This window comes from Argentina anserina, chromosome 3, assembly GCF_933775445.1.
Source record: "Argentina anserina chromosome 3, drPotAnse1.1, whole genome shotgun sequence".
Classification (NCBI taxonomy): Eukaryota; Viridiplantae; Streptophyta; class Magnoliopsida; order Rosales; family Rosaceae; genus Argentina; species Argentina anserina.
In genome coordinates, this window is record NC_065874.1 from 13,671,050 (window position 1) to 13,689,065 (window position 18,016).

The following is an 18,016-nucleotide window of genomic DNA, read 5'->3' on the forward strand; positions in this document are numbered from 1 at the left end:
ACTGGTAGATAAACTGAACTTAGTAAATTCTACGACTTATTTATTAATCATAGAATCTCTTGTACTAGGCTCATCATTATTCAAGATACATAGTAAGGTAGTATAAGCACGTATAGAATACAAGAACAAAACTAGAAGAGACCAATAAGCTAATCAAACAGAATCAGAATCAAAACCAAAACTAATTCATGAAAGAAACGAATAAGAGAGATAGTCACCATAACACTTTACTTCATCCAAAAAAATAAGCATCAAAGAACTCCAAATGACTATAAACCAAACAAAAAAAATTAAGTTTTGGATTCGATTATATACTTAGTGGCAGCAAGCTCTTCCTACACTTAATGCTCAAAACCGGCTTGGAAGAGGTGGAGCCGCCCTCTGCGGTGGTGGTGATGGACATGACGTCGTCATTGACATCGTCTTCAAAGTTTTCAAATGGGGGAGGCGGAGGAGGAGCTATTGGATCCAGTTGGGGAGGCAGCGAAGGAGCAGAGGCCGGAGTGGTTATGGTCGGGGTGGTGGCTGCCTCAACTGCTTCTGCAGTGAAGGCTGCTCGACGAGCAGCGAAGATGTGCAAGCGCCACGATATGGGCTTACCCGGAGCCAATGTTCTAAATATCCCGATATATCCCCAATATTAAGAAAACGATACGATAAGTTGTTTATCGGTCTATTATATCGGTCAACCCGAAAGATCAAGTCAAATGACGATATATCGGGTCAAACCGAGTTTAACCTGATATCTCGGTGCTTTTTAAAAAATAAAACCACGTCGTTTAAAAAAAATAATTTAAAGAAAATGAAAGTTTCGTTGATAACATTCAATGACAAGAGAGTTTATGATGAATGATCACCTCTATTTTTATTAATTAATAGTATTTATATATTTTAATTGTCAAAATAATCAAATATTGTTTTTATGAAGTTTATTTAGTACATTTACTTCTATAAGTTTTAATTTCTCAAATTTATTTGGTATATTTTGATGTATATGTTTATAAATATATTAAATTTAATTAATAATTAGCAAAAATGATAAATCCGATTATCTCGATATATCCTTATTTTATAAAACCGATACGATGCCGATAACCGTTATTTAAACCATTGCCCGGAGCCATTGATAGGGTTCTCGATGATTGTTTGGGTTTGGGAAGAGATGCTGAGGGTGGTGAGAAACAAAAAGAGGGATAGATCGATTTAGGGAGAGTGGTCGGTTTAGTTTATGGGGAGACAGAGAACTATTTATGATTTATTGTTTGGGTTTGGGAAGAGAGGCAGACGATTTGGGATCGATTTAGGATTTAGGGTTTCTTAGTTAATTTGGAAACTAAGAGAGAGAGGCCGACGATTTAGGATCGATTTTAGGATTTAGGGTTCGGTTCTTATTATCCTTATATACTCCCCACATACCCGACAAACTTAATAAACGCTCGTCGCCAAAGTTAATTTGGAAATGAGTTTAAATTTTCGGTGGATTTTTTGTGGGAGATTTTAGGAATTCCCATTATTATTTTTACAGGCCCAGTTCACAAAGAGAAGTATCTTGTCAAGGTATCTGGTATCACTTGTATAGTATTGCATCCAACTCTTGTCTGGAATATCTGTCATAACTGAAATAGTAAATATGCATTAAGTTAGCAAACAATACAATCATGCACATAATATAATTCTTCTTATTGTTCTTCTTCTTCTTCTTCTTCTTCACCTTATGCCTCCGGTTAGGGTCCTATCACATTCAGGAGAACACTTCATTTGTTAAGTCTCTTGCCTTCATGGGTTTTGCTTTCGGTTTTGGGAAAAATTCAGCAGCATCTCCCTACAATTCCCCAAGTGCGCAAATATCTAAAGCTAGTTTGCACTCGAGGAACAGTACAAGGAGATCTTGTGGAAATCAATACCAAAAACTGAAAACTTAACCACATAAAGTGCAAAGTCGCTCAACAAAGTCATGTTTTCCCAAACTGTCCAAAAATGGGACAATTCAAGAATCAAATGCCATACAAGTGATTCTCAAATGGGAATTCTAAGCTAAAAGCACCCAGTGAATTCTTGTAAGAGTTCACTCTTACACATATTCAACCGGATAATAAACACATACTTAGTAAATAAATTGAAATAAAAAACTCATGAACAATATATTGGATTTTTGCAATCACACACAAATCAACTCTACTTAACTCTAAATTCAATTAACAAATCCAACACTAAAGACAACACACAAGACACCAGCATATATATATTAAGTGATGAATAAAGCACTAATGTTATATGTAAAAACTATTATGCACTAAATTAATCTATATGTATAACTTAATTCTACTCATGAAGCTACAAAACAAAAATCAACACTAAATTCTACATACATTAAGTGATGAATAAAATACTAATTCAAGCTCTAAAACATGATGCATTAATATAAGTAAACACTAAACTCTAAAACACCAAATTGAAGCTCTAAAATGAACACCTAATTCAAGCTCTACTCTTACACAGATAGACAAAATGAACACTAAACTCTAAAACACCAAATTGAAGCTCTAAAAATGAACACAAAATTCAAGCTCTAAAACACCTAATTCAAGCTCTATTCTAACACAAATAGACAAAATTAACACAAAACTCTGAAACCCATAGTAAAGCTCTAAAATGAACACCAAATTGAAGCTCTAAATTGAGTCATTCTAACACTAAACTCTACAATGAACCTCCAATTGCATGATTAAATAAATTAAAAGTAAACTATAAAACATCAAATTCATGGTGCAATAAACTCAATACATGGTAAGAAGATGAAGAAATGATATAGTTCATACTAACCTACAATGAGAAGAGATAAGAAGAAGTTTTACACCCCTAACTTCAAGCTTTCCCCAAATCGGCCTCAAATCGCAGTTGCAGACTAATTTCCCAATTTTAGATCCAGTTTATGTATGTCTTTAAGGCCAACTGCTTAAGTAGATGAAAAAACATTTAACCGACGGAATAAAACAATGTTTGTCGCTCTATAGGGTTTAAGCGACGACAAAATATGTTGGTCACTTAAGTATTGAATCTTACGTGACAGACTTATTATCCCGTCGCTCCAGGGTGTTTTGAGCGACGAAATGTCTTCCTCTAGAGACGATCTTGTTTCTCCGTCGGTTAAAGTGTTTGAAGTGACGGAATTGAGCATTTCCCGTCAATGGTCGTCGCCGAAAAGTGTAATTGGCGTAGTGCGATCTCCAAAGTACACACACCAATTTCCTTAACAAATGACATAATGATTGAGGGTGACTTGAACTGATTCATAGTTTAACACCAGTCTTATTTAACCAACTCAATCTCAAACTCCAATAGGAAATACGTAGTTCTTCAAAAGTCAGACATACCTAATTACAGACTGATTGAGCTGATTTCAGTCCCTGATCCCATTAGCCCCTAATTATGCAACCAAATGAAGACCTATACCGCTATACGAACCTCATGCAGTTCTACTGCTTACTCAATGTGACATGGTCAAGGATCATATGAGAATATTTATGTGCTACTCGATATTGGACCACTCTATATGATATTCATTATTTAGATAGAACCATATAAATTTTGTTTGTGTTATTAAAGAGGTGCACCCCCAATTGTCACTATGAAATAAATAGTCCATGAAGAAGTGCACCAACCACCTCTTCAAGATTCATCCCACCCTATTTTCCTTATAATAACTCAAATTGAACAATGTCCTTGTAGAATTTGAGAATTGGATAATCATATTCATCTCCCTTAAAACGCATTTGTAACGAGAGTGTATCCAATTGTGGTAGTGAGGCGAGAACTATAAATATATAACGTATATGTCTCAAGAAAACTTCATTTTATGTTGTTAAAATATAGTTTTCGAATCTTATATCGTATATGCCATAATTCTTTTTAAGTAATTTGTGTATGCATGTTCACCAGGTCAGTTAAATTAATCAAGAACTCATGATCAACTATTTTAAGTCAGTTTTTTCTATATCAAATGTTGAATTTGCATGGAAGCGCGGCCGAAAGTAGTTTCTCACATTAGTTACTGACCAAGTGAACATAGTTATGCCACACTATAAGGCATTCTTCAACCCATGGGCTATTGTGCCACAATTCTCACATTAGTGTCATAGTGTGCCACAAAAGTGTGCTAGAAGTCGCCCGAAATGGCTTTTTAGTTTTTGTAGCACACTATATTTTATTGTTGTTTTGGTGAATGATTTCATAAATACATATCAACATTGTTTTGTGAATATATATTTCATTATTTGAAAAAGAAAAATTGTATTTTTCTTTATTGAAAGAATATACCACAACACTAAACTCGATTTAAACTAGTATTTTTAATGTAATAACTCCTTAAATATACAACACTGCCGATATAAAACTAATAATTTTTAATGAACCACAAAATCACTTACTAAAACTAATAACTAAATTACAAATAAAAGTGACAAATAATAATCATTTAAAATAGAATGTATAATTTCCAACCTTTTTCCGGAAATAAGTATAATTAAAAATATATGCAAATGACTATTATTCGGATATATCGACTGATACACTGAATAATCATGAGTACTATAATTTATGCAATTTTAAATCAGTTAAGTGTAAAATTACATTTTAATTTTTATGAAATAAGATAAAAAGTAATCGTTCATTATAAGATAATTTAAATTTTAATTAATTTTAGTTTTCTTAGTCTTTTGGCTATATAATTATAAGAAAATATAAATGATCATGAATACTAGTATTTTCTAACTATTTTTAATTATAATTTATATAACTTAATTAGTTAAATTTTATGTAATTTTAATTTGTATGAAATAAACTTTCAAGTTTATAATTTTCATAATACATATATTAAATTTATAATTTATTAGAGTATATTATAATTAAATGATAGTATAGAAATTAAAAGGAACAAACACATTAAAAATATTTAAAAATGACTACACTATAGCACATTTCAGTTGAAAACAATTGATGTCAAATCGATAAATAATGTTGATTTAATGTGTTATTACTACCAATAATCATTTGGATTGAAGAAGGCCTAAGCACACAAAATGACAAAATGACAGACTAAATCAAAAGGATTATAATTATTAATTTTACCCAAAACTCCCAGCATCCAGCAATTTGGGCATATTTGTCCAATCCCACAAGGCAATGCCATATTGGGACTCGCGTCTCAGTTTTTGTTTCATTTCCATTTTATACACCATCGGCGACTCGCTGGAGTTTTCAAAGCCAAAACATACACACATTCATACATACTTGCTCTTGTTTTGCAGATTGCTTCATTTGTCTCGTAACACTCCCAAGTAAAACTTCACACATCATATTATTCTTCCCTATCCCTTTAAGAATCAATTCATTTGGTGGTTTTGTCCACACTTTACTTCCTCCCAACTCTTTCGCTGTTGTCTTCCTTACTCGAACCAATTGTGTTGAACTCTTGCCTCTCTGCATATTACAGGTTTGTGCTGTTTAGTGTGTCAGTAAAACTCTGGTTTGGTATTGGTGTGATTTGTTCATCTGGGCTTTGGTTCTACTCTCTGGGTGCCCATTTGTTTTTGTTATTCTTTTTGTTCTTTGGTTCTGGTTTGATAGTTCTTGATTCTGGGTTTGGTTTGGTTGAAGAAATGAGACAAACTCAGAAAAGTAAAGACTGCGCTTGAGTTTGGTTTGCATATATTTGCATTGGGTTTTCTTTGTCTTTGATTGTGGGATGTTTTGATCGTTCTTATGTTTCTGAAAGACCAAACAGATGCTTATTGGATTGTTTGGGATCATATAGGGATCTTAGTTTAGGTTGATTTAGGTGAATGGGAAACAGATCGAGTAGTTTTGTTTCAGTAACTTCGATCATACGTGGAATTCTGCAGCATATAATTTAGTTTTGCTTTTATATTGTGTTAATTAAGGTTTTATTTGGTCCAAAGCGGAAGAAAGGTTGATAATAACTGTTATATTATTCCTTACTGTTATACATGGACCTTTTAATGTTTAGAGTTCAACTGTTCTAGAGGTTGAAAATGGAATAAATGGGGATGCTGGGATATTTGGTTTTCAAAATTTGGAAATGGGTGCTTATGTTGTAATCTGTCCTTGGATGCTTCTGTGGAGTTTGTAATTTTCAAGTTTGACTCATATTTATGGCTACAAATCGACAGATTGTTCATTGTTGACTTGAGGTCTTTAGTTTGATTATTTTTTCTTGACTGAGTCCTGTTCTAAGATTGATGGTTCTTTACAGGTTTGTCAATGGCGTGGATAATTGAATAGGGAATACTGAATTTGTAATTGAGAAGATGAAGGGCGAGCCAGTTGGGCTGATAATTGGGGTTTCTATTGGGGTAGTGATTGGAGTGCTCTTGGCAATTTCTGGGTTCTTCTGCATTAGGTACCATAGAAAACGTATGCAAATAGGGAACAGCAGTTCCCGGAGGGCAGCAACTCTTCCTATTCGTGCCAATGGTGCTGACTCTTGTACAATGTTGTCAGACTCGACACTTGGTCCAGACTCACCTGTCAAATCTGGACGGAATGGCAATTCCTTCTGGATTGTTGAAGGATTTAAGAAGAGTAATGTAGTCTCAATGTCTGGAATACCTGAGTATTCTTACAAGTAATGTTTCTAGAAAAATCTATTTCTCTCATTGGCTTCCCTTCCTGATTTGCATGATGTGTCTTATTATTAATATCTTTCCCTTTATATATGATCATAATGTTTAGTATAATTATTTGTGAACTTTCTCTTCATAGATGTTAAGTTTTCTTAGAATGAGGCGGCGTTAGATGTAGGCATCTTTTTTATCTCACACAGAAACTTGTCAGTTTTGTTTATGGAAATATACAGCACCGTTGCTGGCAAATTTCTTAATAAATTGTAGTCATATATGAACATTAGACGATCAATCTACTGAGAATAGGGAGGATTGCTTGAATGCATGTTAGAATTTAACCTCCAAAAACCAATGATATCGCAGTCTTGAATTTTATAGAATGCATCATCTGTTACACAATCTATTTTATACCATAAGACAGAATTATATACATTTGAACTGCCTTGAAATTACTTACTCTGCTACAGCTAATATGTCAGAAGATAACTAATGCATACATATATCATCATTACGAATTTACAATTACTTTTTTTCCAACTCGGAACTGCTTATTACTCCTTTGTGTATTTGACAATGAAATTTACAATGAATTCACATCTGTAAAGAACTTCCTTTTTCTTACTGAATTTTAGTGCTTACTCCTTTTCTACTTGGTTTGTTAATTTTGTTTCATAATGTGTCCTTACAGGGATCTGCAGAAAGCAACCTATAATTTTACAACATTGATAGGGCAAGGTGCATTTGGTCCTGTGTACAAGGCTCAGATGTTAACGGGTGAGACTGTTGCCGTTAAGGTGCTTGCAACTGATTCTAAGCAAGGGGAGAAAGAGTTTCAGACAGAGGTAATGACTGTTGGTTGGCCATACATATATTTTGTGTTTAGTATGCCTGAACGAGTTGGGAGTCAGTTACAAATCTATAGGAGTCTGTGCAACTGTATGGATGCAGTTAAAATTTAAGAAATTTACTCCCCTTGGGAGATATTTCTCGAAGATTATTTGTTAGTATCTATTAAAAGGCTAGATTTTTCCACTTGAAAATACTTTATCATTTACTTCTTTCGTTTATTATTATCCTCCTTTTCTTTCCACATGGCATCATCGAGATGCCTTGATATTCATTAGGTTATATACCTCTTTTACTATAAAGAGTATATCTTAAACTTTCACTCTTGAATATCAGTAACAGTTCTTCACTTCTTCACTTTTCAGGTTAAGTTACTGGGAAGATTACATCACAGGAACCTCGTGAACTTAATTGGATACTGTGCAGAAAAAGGCCAACATATGCTTATTTATGTTTACATGAGTAAAGGGAGTTTGGCCTCTCATTTATATAGTAAGTTAGCTACGAAATTCACATTGTTTACTTTAATGGAATATTTTGACTTAATACTCAGTTGTGTATGTTTTAATTGTCACCGTACTCACATATTTATTCCAATTTTGTTCATAATAATGAGTGCTGTGCAGTGCCAATTAACCTTTTGGGGCTATTTTTGTCATATATTAATATTACTGTAAACTTTGCACCAAAGCATATGCTAATCTAGAAATAGAAAAAATAAGATTATAATCATTGAATTATTGATTCAATGAAGGCATATGGAATATAATCAGTTGGGCATAACATGCTGACTTCTTGCAGATGAAAAGAATGAGCCATTGAGTTGGGATTTGCGGGTTCATATAGCTTTGGATGTTGCAAGGGGCTTGGAGTATCTTCATGATGGAGTAAGTAATTAGTAATAGACTAAACAGAACTTTGTTTGTTTCAACACATGCGTATTTTTTATGCAAGGTGTTTATTTTTTGGTCTCTAATTTTTCTCTTCAGGCTGTTCCTCCTGTAATACACCGGGATATCAAATCCAACAATATCCTGTTGGATGAATCCATGAGAGCCAGGGTACTTAATCTCTTTTTCTAATGCTTTATCAATTGCTTCCACAAGAACCTTTTACCTCAATTTCACTCTGTGAAGGGGAGTAATTAATTTACTTTGTTTCTAAGTGTGGAAGAAGTACTTTTGGGATTACATTTACGCTATCCTTGTTTAATATATGAATGATGGGTCTTGCTGGATCAATCAGGTAGCTGATTTTGGACTTTCAAGAGAAGAGATGGTGGACAAACATGCAGCCAATATAAGGGGAACTTTTGGCTATCTAGACCCCGAGTATATTTCTACAAAAAATTTCACCAAGAAAAGTGATGTTTACAGCTTTGGAGTTCTGCTGTTTGAACTCGTAGCTGGTAGAAATCCTCAACAGGGTCTGATGGAATATGTGGAGCTTGTAAGTTTCTCTCTCTCTCTCTCTCTTTTCATGGACGTTGGAGGTTGCAATATTGATAAACAGGAATTAACAGTTTTGAAATGTTTTTGTTTTTAAGCTGTCTTTATACTTTTCCTGGTATGATGTCTCTCTCTCTCTCTCTCTCTCTCTCTCTCTCTTTTCATGGACGTTGGAGGTTGCAATATTGATAAACAGGAATTAACAGTTTTGAAATGTTTTTGTTTTTAAGCTGTCTTTATACTTTTCCTGGTATGATGTCTCTCTCTCTCTCTTTTCATGGACGTTGGAGGTTGCAATATTGATAAACAGGACTTAACTGTTTTGAAATGTTTTTGTTTTTAAGCTGTCTTTATACTTTTCCTGGTATGATGTCTCTCTCTCTCTCTCTCTCTCTCTCTCTCTTCTCTTTTCATGGACGTTGGAGGTTGCAATATTGATAAACAGGAATTAACAGTTTTGAAATGTTTTTGTTTTTAAGCTGTCTTTATACTTTTCCGGGTATGATGGCACAGAAGAATACAATGAAATGCATAGATTGGGTTTGTTCGTAACTTTAAAAAAGAAGTCTTGAAGAATATTTACTTACAGACAGTGCTTGGTATTTACTCGCATATCTAATGAATTATCTTTATGAACAATAGGCAGCAATGAATACTGAGGGGAAACTAGGCTGGGAGGAAATTGTTGATTGTCGTCTTAATGGGAACTTTGACGTGCAAGAGCTCAACGAAGTGGCAGCTCTTGCATATAAGTGTGTCAGCCCGTCCCCAAAAAAGAGGTCTTCTATGAGAGACATTGTACAAGTACTATCACGAATGCTCAAAGTGAGGTATAATAGAAAGCACCTTGTGAAATCATTGTCGTCATTGACCGATGAAGACACCATTGATGTGAACCAACCAGAAACCAAAGTTCAAATGGCTGAACATAAAAGAGATGAGTCTATGGACAGCATAGCCGATACATATGATTTATAGGCGGTAGTTCGTCCATTTGTTTATTCGTTCCGGTTCTTGTTTTTTTTTTTGGCTTTGGGTTTTGATATATGTGCAGTCTGTAATGAGATAGAAACAGCAGATAGTTAATTCTGATGACTTGCAAGTGACATAGGATTCAGTTTAGCCTTATTTGTATACAGTTTTTCCTTTGCCCCTTTGCCTTGTTTTGCCCAAAGGACAGATTCCAAAATTGTATACCATGCTTGGAGCAATTGTGAAATGAAGGAACTTTACCTTCCTTTCTACTTATTATCCACTATTTGCACCAGCATGTGATTTCGTATCATTTTGATCTCTTGGACGATCTTGGTTTCAAGATGTTGCATTCGTCTTCTTTAAATTTCTCCTTCAGCAATCAGGCAGATGATTGAAAACAGAAAGATCCAAGTGAAGACAACCCCTCAGAGAAAATGATGACAACTAGTTGTATAATACATATATAAATATGCATTCCAAGGCTACCTGTCTTACTAGTTAAACTGTGTTGCCAAGTATCTCTAAAGTCTAAATCTCTAAGTACAATAATGAACAGAAAGAACATTTGAGGTAATCATAGAAGTTGACTGGAAAGATCAATTAGACAAGTAGGTACCTCCCAATCAGGCTACCACAATTATTTCAAGGCTGGATATATATATATATATATATATATATATATATATATATATATATGTAGACACACACGGGACTTTTGCCAACTTTCCGATCGAGTTTTCACATCTTCACATTTCGGTCTTTAGATAATAACGTATAAATCACCTATGTAAAATTTCAGCCAATTTGGTAATAGTTAAATCACTCAAAACTGGATGGTGGAGATATGAGAACTCGATCGAAAAATTGATAAAAATGAAAATTTGTATCTTAGCTTAAGGTACGGACCTCCGCACCTGAAAACCTCCGTGTGTGTATATATATATATAACCCAACAATCTGTGGACATATATGATAAACTACAGTTTGTAATGTGTAAGGTTGACTCAGTTGCTTATTACTTACCTCTCTTGTTTAATTTACAGATTGCAATGAACTCCTCTCCAGATCGTTAATTCTTGTGGGAGAGATTGGAGGAAATGATTACAATCATGCATTGTTGGCAGGGAAAAGTATAGAACAGATTCAAACATATGTACCCTTGGTGATAGCAGAAATCTCTTCAACCATCAATGTAAGAATCTAAAATATTAGGATCATAGTTGCTACATGTCTACTCAGTTCTGTAATGTTGGAAGTCTGCATTGCTTTGCAGGAGTTAATTGAGCTTGGGGCAATGACACTTGTGGTACCTGGCAACTTTCCAATCGGTTGCCTTCCCATTTATCTTACAAAATTTCAGACTTCAGATATAAACCAGTATAACTCTTCAACTGGCTGCCTGAATTGGTTAAACAAGTTTGCTGAATATCACAATGACCAGCTTCAAATAGAACTAAGACAGATTCAAGGGCTTCACCCCAATGTCCACATCATTTATGCAGATTATTACAATGCTGTGCTTCCCTTTTATCATTCTCCAGACGAATTCGGTACTTAAAAATCTCTGCTCTCTAAATCTATTCTATAAATCTGTTACCATTCGTGTAACGTTATGCAACTTGATCATGTCATTGCAGGATTTATTGGGGGAACAGTTGAAGCATGCTGTGGATGCGGAGGACCATACAATTACAACTCATCGGCAGAATGTGGCTCCATAGAGGCAAGTGCTTGTGAAAACCCTGCAGAGTTTATCAACTGGGATGGTATACATTTTACTGAAGCAGCATATATGTGGATAGCCAAAGATTTATTAACAGGCAAATTCAGCATTCCCAGCATTGGTAGTTATCCTTGTGTATTTCAGAGGAGTGATGACCTGTGATAATCGAACTACTACCCCAAATTTTATGAGCAAGCATCACTTTGATTAAGATATAGTGATATATCAAACCCAGCTGGATTAAGGAAAGTTAGGCTTGCACAGAATCCCTACCAGCTTCTTATTGTTTAATCATGTAACCAATTTTACGCAACCAGTATAATTATGCTTCTCAATTCTCACAAAGCTTGCTGATCATACACATCAATCATAAACTCGATCTGATCAGTTCTTGGTGAATTTTAAAGGCTTTGGTTACATTGTAATTGGAAAATTTTCAGATCTTTTCTTAGGGAAAATGATAAGATAACACTCTTTTGGCGTATAGTTCATCCGTTGCTGAAAAGCAAAACTAGCAATCAACCGGGAGATAAACTCACTTACAATTACAAGGTTATATAAAGAGTCATTATTTGAGACAAAACGAAATACAAAAAAATTAGATAAGAAAATATCAACAACACAAACTAAATCCGAGCAAAGTATCAAAAATTACAATCACAACCCTTTTTCTCCACATTCACTTTAAATAGCTTGAAGTATCTACTGCTAGAGATGCTCTTACGTTTCCTCTTTGTGCAATACCAATGCATTTTCGAAAGGAAAAAACTTGCGTACAAACTAGTATGTACGCGTGCGTCCAAACTCTCGTTTATTTGCACACTTTGAGAATATAAATATATGATTTTAACCGTTCAAAAGTTTAGTTTATTACTAAAGATCATTTATGTAAAAGATCAACATAAACAAAAATCATCTTCATAGTCGATTGCATCAAACAAATTAACGGTTATGGTGAAAGTTAGTAGTCTCATGATCAACCGTCAATTTGTTTGATGCAATCGACTATGAAGACGATTTTTGTTTATGTTGATCTTTTACATAAATGATCTTTAGTAATAAACTAAACTTTTGAACGGTTAAAATCATGTATTTATATTCTCAAAGTGTCAAAATAAATGAGAGTTTGGACGCACGTGTACATACTAGTTTGTACGCAAGTTTTTCTCTTTTCGAAAAATAAATGAAAAGAAAATTGCGAATACCAATGGTCTTGAATTACTGAAACACCCTCAGTGTCCAATATCTTCTCTGGCAATTTCACGCACTCTCTCTCTCTCTCTCTCTCTCTCTGTTATCCATTCATAAAATCAAGAGCCAAATTTCAGTGAAGCAACGAGAATGGCAGCCATGGCTGCACTCCAGAGCTCCATGACCTCTCTTTCTCTCACCTCCAACCTCTTCCTGGGTCAACGTCTCTCTCCCCTCACTATCTACCCTCTTCCGGTACACACCCCCTTTCCTCTTCTCCTTCCTTCATTCTCTACTCTCTCACCTCATTGTTTCAATCTCAAAGTTTCAAACTTTTCGCAAATTTTGAACTGGGTCTTTGTCAAATTAGACAACTTTGCAGGTGTTTTGTTGTTAAATTGCATGTGTATCTTTGTTGTTTCTTAATGAAGCCTTTTGCTATGAGTACAGATAATGTGAGGTTGGCCTTTGTCACTTTTGCACATTGTTGTCATAAGTTAGTGTAGAAATGAAGTGTTTATGAGTTGAATGCTCTCAACTGTAACTTTTGAGTTTTTGGTTTCATGATCAGTGTGGCTTTGTCCTTGTGATATTACGACATCACGTTAGGTTTGTACATGGTTGTGAGCAAGGCTTTTTTAAGCCCGCATACGGATTCTGACTCTGCTGAGTTCATAATACTAATGTGATTGTATATCTTGATGCTTTCAGGAGATGTGATTCATTGTGTTTCATAGTGTTAATATTAGTTGTTGTGTTTTTTTTAACATCTGATTACTCTGTTTCGGAGCCGGGAACTCTGTATTGGTTTTTTTTTTATGTGGCTTGTTGTCATGAATGAGAAGCAATATTGTTATACTTTGAATGTTATGAGAATTTACTGGGAAAGAGTTCTGGTTTGAGTTGTTCTGATTACTGTGGAAATTGAGGAGTTATTTCATATTTGTCTTGTTGTTTCCTGTTTGTGCAGAGTAAGTTGACATCAAAGCCTTGTCAGATTGTAGTGAAGGTTTGTATCCCTAGTATGATTTCTCCAGTTTATGTTATGACTTTCTCTGTTCTTTAGATTGCATTTAGTTATTGTATTAACGATATTTGGGTTTGAAGGAGGGAGTTAAAGTTGCTAGCTTTTCAAGAGGTTATAATGAGTTCTAATCTTTTTTGCAATAGTATTTCTGCAAGCACTTTTTTGTATGCAATTTGACTTTAAATTGTGGTGAAATTTACCACTCAGGCGCCACTTATAAAAAGGCACCTTGATTTGAATTAAACTTCATATACATGGACATATGCCTGCTTCACATATTTTGACATTCATCAGGTTACAAAAATAGTCTGCAAATTTTATGTAGCATCCTTTTCTATTTTCTTAGATGGGTTCTGATGTACAACTTTTAGGCTATATATTCATTTTCCTCATAGCTTAGTATTTTCTTCCTCTGACAGTTGAAGCGATGGGAGCGGAAGGAATGCAAGCCAAACAGTCTGCCTGTTTTACACAAAATGCATGTTAAGGTTGGAGATACAGTCAAAATCATATCTGGACATGAAAAGGGTAAAACTGGAGAGGTAACAAAGATCTTTAAGCACAATAGTACCGTGATAATTAAAGACATCAATTTGAAGACAAAGCATATGAAGAGCAGAGAACAGGGTGAACCAGGACAGATTATCAAGGTTCTTTTTCTTCCTAAAGTTACAGTCTTCAGCTCACTGTTTCATCTGTTTTTTGTGTACTATTCGCATTTAATTACAAGTAAACATTCTAATATTTCAGGTAGAAGGAGCTATCCACAGCTCAAATGTGATGCCTTACTCTAAAGAAAAGAACGTAGCAAGTCGTGTGGGTCATAAGATCCTGGAAAATGGACAACGAGTTCGCTACCTCATCAAAACTGGTGAGGTAATAGACAGTGCAGAGAACTGGAAGAAGCTGAAAGAAGAAACAAAGAAAACTGAAGTAGCTGTATCTGCATAAGGATCCAAATCTTGAGTCACCAATGATGTAGTTAGACACTTGCGATGTATCACTATCATTTTGTTGTTTGTATTTGACTGAGGTGCACGCAACAGAAACGAAAGTCCCCAGATGTAATTTTGTTTATTGGTTGGTTATCAAATTGAAATGTTGATCTTCCTCCAAAATGTGCATGTGAATTTAGTTCTTTGTTCGAGTACATCTTGAATGAGGCTGGTGCATTGAATAGGTCATTAGAAATTGTCTACACGGTTAAATCAGATGCACGTCAGCTCTGACTTTGTATACTTTTGATGCCTCCACATTCATGTAGCAATGGTTGCATCTTCGGTATTTTCCTTTTCATTATTTGTATTTACAATGGTTTTGCCACTTCGTTTGTGTGACTGGTTCGTGGTAAGCCATATTAGATGCACTTCTTACTGCTTATTGAGGGGGTGAGTCGTCTGAGCACCTGAGTATCGGAGAAGCTTACCATGGGGTTATATGAGGAAATAAATTTGCCGACCACCCTCTATTTGCCTAACTTGTGACCACCTTTTTAAACTCATGACATGTGTTAAATTGCTCAATTATTATTTAACTTTGAGTTGAGAAAAGACACATGACATAAGTTTAGAAGGGTTGACACAAACTGGACAAATGTAAAGTGGTCGGCAAATGTGGTTATATAACAACCAATTTAGGACTTATGGAGTTATGGTGAAATCACTTAAATGCATTTTCATTCCTCTTTGTGCCTTCCACCGTTCCACACCACAACTCACTATTCCCTTACAAACTAAGAAAACTACAAAGCTCCAATCTTGTTACTATTCTGGTGAGTTGGAATGACTATAAGCATCGGCTATAATTTATAGGAAAAGTCTATGGTGCAGCGCTACATGCGTGTAGCGCCCCTAATTCACCGTCCATACACTCCACGTGCATTTCAAGACACCCTCTATCCATTTGTCTGATTCGGTATGTATGGTATGCAGCGCTGCACCATTGACGAATCCATAATTTATATCGACAGTTGAAAATGACATTGACATTTGGTACATGTCTAAGCAAATATGGGAAAAGGATTGACCCTCTTTATTCCCATCATGTACAAATGACGCGTGCATAGCTGTACAACTGATTGAAATGACTAAGAATGACTGAATGAGTCTAACATTTTTCATACTTCCTTTATTTAAATGGTGTCAATTCCTTAGAAGTCCACTTATTTTTCAACCTCAGGTCATCCTCCGGCCACCAACCTTGCCACCACCGGCTTCACCTCGATCAGAATCTCAATCGCACCCTCAAGCTCCTCTTCGACCTAGCATCCTCTCCACTTAGTCAATGATGCCGATCTACGGCGTCGATGCCACACGCCTCAATTCCCTCACCAAAAACCATAATCCCTCTTTGAAAATCACCACCATGCTTTTCAAGGGTTCTCCGGTGTTGTCTCTGTTGCTCACTCGCGGCGAGACCCTGGCTCTCTCCTCCGTTCCCTTGTCATCTTCTCCTTCCTCGATTTCCTGCCCTGCCACTCCGCTAAACTCGGCTACATTTCTGTTCGTGCTATTTGGTCATCGCCGACGAGGAATGACATCGGGAGTGTGGTATGCGTGGTAGCGAAGAGCACGAACAACCTGCCGCTGATCAGTGTAGTTTTTGAGCCGTTTGAGGAGGTGAAGGAGTTGGATCTCGTTCCCACTCTCCCTCAGGTATTTTTGGCTCACCATAAGTACAGTGAGGATATCAATGCATCATGCTCTACTGCCTCTTTATATCTAGAGGCATGTGTAGCTTTTTGACGCAAGAATATTATATATAGAAATATATGTTGGAATGTTTTTCAAATAGTGACAGTATCTATTTAGTTTTGTAATAGTATTTTTTATATATTCATTGATATTATCTTTTAAATATTGGTAGTTACTTGTATGACTTAACTAGAGTTCACTTGAAATCTTATCGTTGTAGCTTAAGCTATTGTTGGTAGTATCTTTGGTTGTTATTAGTAGTATTTTTGGCTATTGTTGGTAGTAGCTTTATTTTTTACTGGTAGTACCTTTGTTGGTTGTTGGTAGTACCTATAGCTTTGTGGGGCAGTAGCTTTATTTGTCATTGGCTTTTAATAACAATGATAGTGGTTTTTTATTTGCCCGGTAGTAGCTTTTTCTTTGCACGGTATTAGTTTTTATTTGCTTAAACAGCTTGGCAGTAACTTTGTTTCTCATTGATAATATCTTTGGTAGACGAGCATAATAGCTTTTGTCTGGCTCAGTAGTATCTTTTGTGTGGCTCGATAGTACCTTTTGAGACATCGTCAGAGATTGTCGGAAATCTCATCGTAGTACATTTTACTGTTAGTGATAGTAGTTTTTTTCGCCTATGACTGTATTTTTTATGTCATTATTAAAGTTTGCCGGAGTCATGCGGAAGTTGCAAGACACCTCGCTGGAACCGGCTGGAAGTCATCGGAGACCTTGCTGGAGCCGGCCAAAAGTTGCCAGAGTCAGTCGGGACCTCGCCGGATGATAGAGACTTAGCCCTATCTAATGGATCTGGATTTGCAGTAGTAAAAGAAAGAACAAAAAGGGAAATAAACTTTGATATATTGATAAAAGCTGCTTACATAAACCCTACGAGAAAGCTTAAATAGCTCATGGAAGTCATCACATGTGGACACGTGTCACACATCTAACGGAGCAGATTACAACCTTATCACTGCTAATTAACGGCTACTAACAACAACCATTATAGATAATTAATACCAGGGTTTGCTCAAAAATACAGTGGCCCACAAAAACTATTCCTAAGCCCAACATGAGACTTAGACTCATAATATTCCTGCCCGGTTGAAAACAAACTTGTCCAGAAGTTCAAACTATGTAATCAAAAGTTGGATACCTTGCAACTATACATCTACCATTTCCCAAGTTGCCTCTTCAGGGGTGGCGCCCATCCCATGGACAAGCCACTGAGTTTTAGTTGTCCTACCACTTTTCAACATTTTCCTCTCCAAAATTACAATAGGGAACCACTTCAAAGTAGTGGAATATTTTATAGCTGGTAAAGTAGCCTCTACTGGTGTGCCTTGACCACCAACTATCTTCTTCAACATAGACACATGAAAAAACATTGTGGATTTTAGCACTGCTCGGTAGTTGTAGCTTGTATGCAACTTGCCCCACCTTCTCAATGACTTGAAAGGGTCCATAGAACTTAGGAG

At 35.6% G+C, this 18,016-nt stretch overlaps 3 protein-coding genes across 3 annotated transcripts; all 3 read left to right on the top strand.

Annotated features, from left to right (window-relative positions):
- The first annotated feature begins 5,243 nt into the window (after window positions 1-5,243).
- On the top strand, window positions 5,244-10,184 carry LOC126786848 (calcium/calmodulin-regulated receptor-like kinase 1). Its single transcript, XM_050512805.1, has 8 exons — window positions 5,244-5,491; window positions 6,272-6,643; window positions 7,330-7,483; window positions 7,853-7,979; window positions 8,289-8,374; window positions 8,477-8,548; window positions 8,733-8,936; window positions 9,578-10,184. The coding sequence occupies exons 2-8, from the start codon at window positions 6,327-6,329 to the stop codon at window positions 9,911-9,913; spliced, it is 1,296 nt and encodes a 431-aa protein (XP_050368762.1). The 5' UTR covers window positions 5,244-5,491; window positions 6,272-6,326; the 3' UTR covers window positions 9,914-10,184.
- A 599-nt stretch (window positions 10,185-10,783) lies between these two features.
- LOC126787105 (GDSL esterase/lipase At1g28600-like) lies at window positions 10,784-11,795 on the top strand. Its single transcript, XM_050513038.1, has 4 exons — window positions 10,784-10,793; window positions 10,954-11,102; window positions 11,184-11,460; window positions 11,548-11,795. Exons 1-4 carry the CDS (start codon window positions 10,784-10,786, stop codon window positions 11,793-11,795), a joined length of 684 nt encoding a protein of 227 aa, XP_050368995.1.
- Window positions 11,796-12,925: 1,130 nt separating this feature from the next.
- On the top strand, window positions 12,926-14,946 carry LOC126788342 (50S ribosomal protein L24, chloroplastic). The gene is made up of 4 exons (XM_050514316.1): window positions 12,926-13,079; window positions 13,795-13,833; window positions 14,271-14,501; window positions 14,602-14,946. Exons 1-4 carry the CDS (start codon window positions 12,975-12,977, stop codon window positions 14,800-14,802), a joined length of 576 nt encoding a protein of 191 aa, XP_050370273.1. The 5' UTR covers window positions 12,926-12,974; the 3' UTR covers window positions 14,803-14,946.
- Window positions 14,947-18,016: the final 3,070 nt, after the last annotated feature.